The sequence below is a fragment of the Uloborus diversus genome, chromosome 4 (genome assembly GCF_026930045.1).
Source record: "Uloborus diversus isolate 005 chromosome 4, Udiv.v.3.1, whole genome shotgun sequence".
Classification (NCBI taxonomy): domain Eukaryota; kingdom Metazoa; phylum Arthropoda; class Arachnida; order Araneae; family Uloboridae; genus Uloborus; species Uloborus diversus.
Window position 1 is genome coordinate 55843475 of NC_072734.1, and position 9332 is coordinate 55852806.

Sequence of the window (9332 nt, forward strand, 5' to 3'; positions counted from 1 at the left end):
CTTGAATTTTTAAAATTAATATTCTGACACTTGCCATATACCATTCTCTTAAGAGATAAACAAATTTCTTGAATCTCAACCTGTTTTTCCCAATAGTTTGATGACTTTTGGAAAATTAAGTACAAAATCAAGTTTTTCTCTTTGTGTTTTTACAGATCAAAAAATCTCTTTTTCGTTACATACTGTAATTTCAATATACTTGTTGTCAGCATATAATATTTAGGTTAGCTTTTATCTTTTGAATGTCTAGTTAAACTTTTCGGCAAGTAATCTAAAATTAATTTTTTATTAACCGTGAAATAGGTCTATTACTGAGGTGACAGTTTGGTGTCCTTCCGTTACCAAAATACTACATCTCACTTACTTCACCAAGAACCTATTGAAACGAATGTTTTTCTTATGCAAAGCAGAATTATATTCCTTGTCAAAGGGGCTCAGTTGGTATTTTAATATAGATTTAATTTACATGGTTTTTTAATGGTAACGGAAGGACAAAAAAATACGGTAACGGAAGGATATTTTATCTATAATCTGATACAGGGTAAAATTTTAAAATGCTAGTGGAAAACAAACTATTGTTTAAAGTTAGTAGGCACATTTAAAACATATATAAGTAATATTTGTACAAAAACTATGTGTGCTTTTCATTTAAAAAATAAACTTTTATTTGATTTTAAAAAAAATGTTTTGTGATTTTATTTATTCTATTGTATGTGATAAAAATCATGAAAACTACACTTAAAAGTTCCTAAGCATGTGAAAATCATTTTGGTATAACATGTTTGTTATATGACAAGCCAATTTAAGCAGAAACCATTGCTTACAAACTTGATACTTATACTGGAACAATACAATATTGAAACTGCTTTCGTATTTGTTAACACAAGAAAGGGCTGTTGAAAGCATTAGTTCAACCCTTAATCATACTGCGAAGAGATCAGTGAATTCAAAGATCAATTTTCAAAAAGATGGAGTAATATCCATTCTCATCTTGACCCACAAAATATGTTGAACCCTGTAGCAAGTTATGTTATTGAATCAAGTCAGTATTTCAACGAATCGAAGGAGATTTCACTTCAGACTGACAGTCAACAGACTGACAGTTATAAATAATATTAAAAAGAATATACAGCTGAATCAAAAGCACCAAATAATGAGAATATGGGAAAGGATTTATAATATTTGGACATGTTTTGTTAGTTGAAGGTAAGGAAAAAGAATTAACAAAGGGCAATGTTGGACAGGTACTTCATATCGAAGATAAAGGAGTAAAAATATCTTGGTTGAAATGCATGTGAGAATGATCTTTGTATTCCCTGACAAAGAAGATAAATGTTCTACGGATTCTGATAATATTTTTGAATATTTCAAGGATCAGAATTGTAACAGATGGCTCAGGTATTAGACGTCATTGTTTCAGACTGCTGTATTAGCTGAATAGATGTAAGTTGAAATTTACCAAGTTAATTTCTTTTCGACTTCTTGTCCTTCCGTTACCCTTAACAAGTACATAATTTATATGCTTAAAATAATAATTATTTTTTTTAAACTAAATGCGAAATTTTAATGATTGAACACTCCCGTATGTGCTCTAATTTTTATAGAATTTTCCCTTTTATAGTTTGGTTGAACTTTTGGAGAGAACATGATTGAGTGAAAATCATGTTGCAAAAATGTCCTTTCGTTACCGCTTTTTAAATTTTATTTTTAAGAAAAGTTACTGGCAAAAAATTCCTGGCTTTGGCTTTTTTAGCAACTTACTATGATGTGTATAAAGGTCTATGCATTAGTTTTTGAAAATATATATATATATTGATATGCTCACAGACAGAAATACATCAATTTTTTTGTTCAAACTGTCCTTCCTGGCTGGAATTCACCTTTCACAAAGCACGTTTTTTTATCACGTATTTACCCTTACTTATTAGTCATTTAGCATTAATTTATTTTTTAGCATATCATATTCCAGTAAATCTCCTTTTCTTCACAAAACATGATGAACATAAAGTCTTAACTAATTCACAGATTTTATACGGGTACCATATTGCAGCACACATTTTAAACTTGAATTAGCTTCAACATTAATTAACACATAATCATTAGCACAAACACAAGTTATATGCACATAAACATTAGTTTAATGTGCATATAACAATTGCGTTAATTTTCTCATCAACTTGAAAGTGTCGTCTTAATGGTTTATGGAGAGTACTATGTAACAACCTCCCAAACAACTCCCTGTTTGATATGTTTTTTTTTTCAAAGCATTTTGTCTTGTCTTTCTGCAGTCATCGTGTATTAATAGTTCCAAAATAAAAGAAAAGCTATTCCTGTCCATTGTTTTGTGTGTTAATGGCTCTTTGCATTATTTCTGAATGAACTTGGTTTTTTATTACAGAAGCCAAAGCGTATAGAGTGTGTAATAAAGATGGAGAATGGTTATGGGGAAACTGGACCAATTACAACGAGTGCTTGAATTTCACAACCACGGTAAGAATGAATTGACGTTTTCTCAAAACATGTTTTGTAATGTGCTTAAAGATGCTTATATAGTCTATATTATCATAAAAACGATTATAACATTTTTTAAAGTAGGCTGGTGTTATACAGAGGAGTTGATTATGTATACAGCTGGTTTTATAAGTCCATTGAGTACCGTTTGTGTTATTACTAATACAGGAAAGACGTAGCTGTTGCAGTGCATGTATGCATTTTAATCAATTTTTACAGTTTTACACTTTTTTGCCACCTATGTCCCAAATTCCATAAGCTTACTTCGTGAGAGGATATCTTTAATGGGCAAAAATTGCTTTTGTACCTATTAAGGGCCCTATAACTTACATTCTGAGACGCGTGTTAGTACGATAAACAATGTAGGTTGCCATTTTTCTTTTAATGTGCTTTAAAATAAATATAACACTACTTTTATTATTCCTTTACGCTACAGTGCATTGTGAGCTCAAATTCATGAATTGTTTGTTAAAGTTTGAAACTAACATAATCAATTCAATAGCCCAAATGAGACATTTTTACGCATAGATTTGCACTTTATTCCTGGATGTTTCAACTTTGATTTTTGACCTGCAAGAACTTGTGAAGTTAGCTAGTATAGATAACCAGCTTTAATAATCGAAATTTTTTTCATTATATCAGCAGATCATCTCTTTGTTATGCCATTAATGTTGTAGGGAAATGTGCGGCAAAGTGAAATGGTACAATATTTATTTTGTTTTCAGCGCCACCAAGCTATTTACCATTAAGCCATTTAATACCTTATGTAGTCTATTACAGTCAGGAAAAAGTTATCTCTGAAGATTCAAGCATATGATAATACAGGCGATTTTCAAAAATTGATATTCATTTTGCAATGTTTTGCTTTCAATCAAAAATTAATTTAAATACTATAAACTGATAAAATTCTTGTTATTAACATTTTGAACGTAAAGTAACAATAAACTAATATTCGCTGCAGTATTTATTTATTTACTTAACTTATTTCTAAGCTTTTTTTTATTTAGCTTAATTTAATTTTAAATAATTTGTACAATAAGTCAAGTGCATACGGGGTAAAGTTGATGGGGCAAAGTGAAATAGTTCATTTCACATACTTGTTTAATCATATATGAAATCACTTACGTATTCCTTTATTAATTAATTAATTTACGTTCCTTCATTTAATAACTTACTTATTTTCTCATTCATTCTCTATTTTATTCTATTAGACCAAAAATATTTTGAATTACTAAAAATAAAATTTTTATTAGAAGAATATTTTATTTTTCACTTTGTCCAATATAAAAAAAGAGTGCAAATTTTACTCTTTTTTGAAAGTATAAATTTAGCGCCAAAAATTGAAAATAAAGTTTCAATGCAAGTTTTATAAAAAAAATTGCACTTTCTTTATGTACCGTAATTTTCAAAGCAAATTTCCAAATTTTTCGTGTTGAAAAAAGTAAGTTATCTTAACCATTTTACTTTGCACTACATTCCACTACTTTCAGTTTTGTTTTTCACTTTCTCTTTCATTTAGGGCTCTTTTTCATGTAAGATTATTTTCTAATTCCCTGCTTATAAATTTCGATTTGATTAGTATGTCACTGATATTAATTTGAAAAAACCATACAAACACTTATTATTTACCTGATTTTTTTACAAGTAAATATCATTTTAATATACTATTGCGCTATATGGTCTAAAGGCGACAAGAATAAAATAATTATCATGACATTAAAGCAGTGGCGTTCTCAGTACTGGAGTCACTAGTAGAGGTAATTAATTTGGGGTGTTTTCCACCCTAGACCAACACACACACGCAAAGAAAAAAATAACCTTTTTAATGATGCATGTAAACAAGTTCATACAATTTTCTTAAACTGCTCGTTGTTATTTTGGTGCAACGTAAGTTTAAATCACGTTACGTGAATCAAGATAGAGAGATAAATTTTGAATTCATTGTGTGAGGAACATACTGTTTAATATAAAATACATAACGTGTTGTTGCTGTTGGCGTGTCGGTAATAAAGTACTACAGAAAGATTGGTGCCATTGCCTCGAAAGGTTGGACTTCTTTATTAGCAGATAAGACAACACAACTAAGATTTACAGCATATAGAGAGGAAATAACATCCAGGGCACCAGCGCAGAATCAAACCCGCAACCTCCGGCATATGAAGCGACGCTTCTATCATAGAGCAACGGAGGCCCCATACATACGTGTGATAGGTAAAACATAGTTAACTCTCGATAACTCGAATATTCCTTTCTATCGTCCATTACTCTTGAGAAGGCTGTAGAAACTTCCCATAACTCGAACTACCAATAACACGAAAGTTTTAGGCGGTCTTTTTGGATTTCGAGTTATTGACAGTTGAATGAATTATGTAAAATATACAGGGAGGTGGCAAATTTCCGAATTGAACTAATCTATAATTTTCATAATGTCTTTTAGCTGTGACCTCCTCAGGTGTCACTCGTGGCGACCCACCTCTTCCGCCGCCATGTAGTAACGCTACTAATCAAGTTCCTATTTCCAAATATTTTTCTGTCATGCTTAGTTTTAATACTTTCTTTGTGCTATAAAAGTTAAACTGTTTCTCAAAATATATCTCATAAAACGTTATCCTCATACTTATCCCTCTTTTCTCTTTACAGGGGGTAGCAAAAGCACCTCTGACTGTCTCTCTCATCCTACTTGTGTGCTCCTTAATATCTCTGTTTTTCCTCGCAGTCACCATTTTCATCTTCTTCTACTTCAAGTAAGCATTAGAGAATTTCTTTTTATTGCTCTTCTGTTTTTGACAGCCGATCGGACACAAAACGAAACAGATTAGAAGGATAAGAGCTTGTTGTATTTCTTTCTATTGCTTCAGTTTTTCAGACAAACAGAAGAAAAACAAACTTATTTTTCTGTAAGTTTAACGCTGATTAAGAAAGATATGGGAAAAGATGAATTCAGTTTTTTTTCTATTTCATTTCCTTAGTTTCTAAGTGCTGAGGAGGAATTGGTTTTGGTATTTTTTAATAGTGATTTTTGATCACGGATTTTTTTAAACTATTGATTTACTATTCTTTCTAGAAGTGTAGAATTTCATTGTATCAGTTTTTCAACAACTGATATTTTTACGAGCCTTAATTTTTCAAAAATTCCTCTTTTGTATTGGATATTTTCCTTCTTCGATTTGACAAATTAAAAAAATGAAAGAAATACGAAAAATAATATATACACTAAAGTTTTCACGCAAGCTTCAATACTGCACCTGTTTTCCACCCGTTTTTCATCACATACTAGGAGCTCCGCCTACTGCTCGATTGGTTCGTCAACCCCGTACTTACGTTTTAAAATTTACTAACTAATCTTGCTTTTTGTACTTTGGTATACATTTTAAATGACATTTGAACTCTACAGTACACCAGTCTCAACCTAATCAGTACCTGTAAGGCTATCATAGGTACTAAATATCAGTCTGTAAGTCTGCTCTTTAAAATCACGTAATAAAAGAAAAGTACTCACATACAGCTTTTCTAATATTTTAATAAAGGTTTGAGTTAACTTTTAACTACATATTGAGAAAACTTTATTTCTTAAGACAGTTGAAGTGCTTGCTGCTGCAAAAATGAAGTAGCTCCAATATAAATGTTCCTACAAGGTCTGAATTTTAACTTAAAACATCGTTCATTTTTTTTTCTTTAAATATTTTAATAACTCCCTTTGTATGCTTTTTAGTACAGGTATGCACTATATCACCAAAAGTATCGTGAAATTTTCACAAATTTATGTTTCTCGAGAAATAATAGATTAATCGTCTGTAACTTTTGTCACATAAGTGATATGCTTCATCTACCATTTTCCAATAAAAAGTAAATCACCCATTCATTTACACAAAATTTACAATTAGTGTATTGTTCCTTGAGGAATTTGTAAAAATATAGGTTTCTGAAAGTGTCCTAATACTTTTAGTGATACCGTGTGTACAAGAAGGGTCATCACATTTTTAAAAGTTTAAAAATGTAATTTGGTGTTTAAAGCTCTTAAGCGGACTTCGTGAAAACATTAAAACTGGAGCTTACCTCATTCTTGCAGCAAGCCATTTAATTTTGAGAAAATTCTGATTAATGAAAATTGGAAATGGGACGAACACATTTTTCGAAAAAAAAGAACCTGTTTTTAACTCTTCTATAAGCACTTATATGCTCGCTTGAATTATTTTTGTTCATCTTTTCATGTATATCTTCGACTCTTTGAAATTGCAGATCGCTGCAGTGTTCTCGGCTACGAGTGCACAGGAATCTTGTGGTAGCTCTCATCATCCACTCCTTGATGCTTGTTGTCATATCCTTACCAGTGGTGGGCGGGCCGAATATACCATCCTATAGAGATCTGGTAAGTTGATCTGCAAACTGATAAAAATATTTTACACAATTTTGGTTTGCTCCATATTCCTCTACTATTAATTAGTCAGGCATACAGAAACGGAATTTCTCAGTCGTAAGTGAAAATTCCTTTAAAATACAGTCATTTGTTTTCTTAAAAACAAAATATTAAAAAAAAAAAAAAAAACTTGGAGACTATTCTAGAATCTCGATTTTCACAAAAAAAGTATGAAATAAAACAAGTACATGATATCTTTTTTGATTACAAAATTCAAAAACTGCAGAGAATCTTTACGTCTTTATTTTGGTTAGTTATAAAATAGCCTGATCACTGCGAATTTGTGGGCAATAAAGAAACTGTTACACAATGGCTAAGAAAGGAGTCTTAGTAGAACAATGCATAAATCATCTAATTTTCTTCCAAACAACGAAATTATTTGTTAACATATGACCCTCAGGAAAATTCTCAAGCAAAATATGGTGCAACGTGCTCTTAAGCAGAGATGGAAGACTTAGAGGAAAAAACATAACGATTCTCAGGAATCCAATTGGACATAACGACTTGAAGGGACATAACGATTCTCAGGTATTATCGAAGAAGACTGTAGTGACTATCTATAGATACCTCAATGGACGTGATTGTTTACGAGACCTTCTTTTGGAATAAGAATGGTGGATTGTATAGAATGTTCTTTATGTGACTCTAAACAACCAATGACTTTTGAACATTTAGAAAGTTGTATTGTACTATCGCAATATGAAATCACTGTCAAAAAAGTAATGGAGGGCTCTTGAATTAATGGCTTCGGTGTTCGGCATCTTTAAAATAAATCAATAAATATAGCAAAAATAAGCAATAAAATTCAAATTAAAAATTAAGAGTTGAATAAATATAGACGGTTTAGTAAAAGCTTTTAGTAAAAAATTACACATCTTATATTTCTTTCAACGAATTTTTTAATTTAATTGTATTGTCTACTTTAGCATTTGCTGAACTAACTAGTATGTTGTGGCTATCGCGAAGCTTTCTTCTATATTTTTCATATAAATTCTGCTCCCTCCCCATGTTTGACAAGGAAGCAATACTGCCAACAAAAACAAAATTACACACGCAAAAAAAAAAAAAAAAAAAAAAAAACTGGACGACCGTCCCAATTTAAGAATTATCGCAAAAGCAAAACAAAGAGCAAAAATTGAAAGTTATTTTAAAAGCCTTGCTTGAACAAACATTTTATTTGTTAACAAACATAAGATGTCAATAGTTAAAAGTTTTAAGTCGTTGAGACATCATTTCGATCATTTCCCAACAATTAAAATCACGCGAAATGCGCAGGCGGCAGTCTATTACGGTTTATCTTTCTTTTCGCTGCACTAATAAAATTATTTTTATTCGCCCAAAAAGAAAAAAAAAATCCACTCCTGGGAACGATTGGCGCTAAATTAAACCCTAAATTATGGCAACAATTAAAAAAGCGAAATCGGTAGACATTATGGCAGAGTAAATAACTTAAGAAACGGCCTTGAAAAATCACTTCCAGCACATTGTGGTTACCTGTCTCTCTCCCTAGAACTGCTGTGCAAGAGTGTGGTATCTGTGAAGATGTACGCGGCGCTCGCCAGCATCAACTGGATGTTTGTGGAAGGAATGCTGCTACACAGTAGGATCACCACAAACATCTTCCAAAAGGATGCACCTTTCAAACTCTACTATCTCATCGGTTGGGGTAAGTTCATCTCCCTGTTTCTGTAATTATAACTATTCAACGCTCCCGTAATACTATATCATTTTCTCAATTTTAACATAGAGCGAAAACGCATTCAAAACTGTTCGGAGATCCCTGCCATCTATAGGAGACTTAGAATCTTATATCGGAGAAGTTATCAATTGATTGATTTCTAAATCTAAATTTAGAAATTAACAATTTACTAATTTAATTTGAACTGTTTGGATTCATCGCCATAGCAACGACTTCGTTACAATGGGCGCTGGGTAGCGCTGTTTTCCGAATTATCACCATAAAAGGAGTAAACGTTTTGAGGCAAATGCGATAGGCTTCTAGCACTAAGGCAGCGTTGAATCAACACAACCCATGTTTTTTGAGAACGTGTCAGGCCCGTCATTTGGGCAATCAGGAGAGGAGGGAGGGGTCAATTGATCCGCCCCCCCCCCCCCACGGATTAAAAAAGGTTATTGAAATTATGCATTTTGGTATGTGTTGCGATGTTTTTTCCTATTAAATGCATTGAACAGATACCCTTTGCCCCCCCCCCTCCTGGAAATTTTGTAATGACGGGCACATTTACACTTTTTAATTATTTTTAGCTAAAAACCGTTTTTATGAATAAAATAAAAATTTCAATCATCCCCATCAATGGAGAGATTAGATACAATCGTAATAACTCGGATTAATTAGACTAATTTAATAGTTTTTCTTGACTACATTTTTAATAGAAAAATAAAA

The 9332-nt window shown here is 31.7% G+C and overlaps 1 protein-coding gene across 1 annotated transcript in view; it reads left to right on the top strand.

Moving 5' to 3' along the window:
- The window catches only part of LOC129220579 (calcitonin gene-related peptide type 1 receptor-like), a 65002-nt gene extending 57133 nt beyond the window's left edge, over window positions 1-7869 (top strand). The window contains exons 3-6 of the mRNA XM_054855010.1: window positions 2399-2490; window positions 5152-5255; window positions 6751-6880; window positions 7855-7869. Of these exons, the coding sequence (XP_054710985.1) occupies window positions 2399-2490; window positions 5152-5255; window positions 6751-6880; window positions 7855-7869 (341 nt within the window). The remainder of the gene's footprint in view (window positions 1-2398; window positions 2491-5151; window positions 5256-6750; window positions 6881-7854) is intronic.
- The last annotated feature ends 1463 nt before the right edge of the window (window positions 7870-9332 follow it).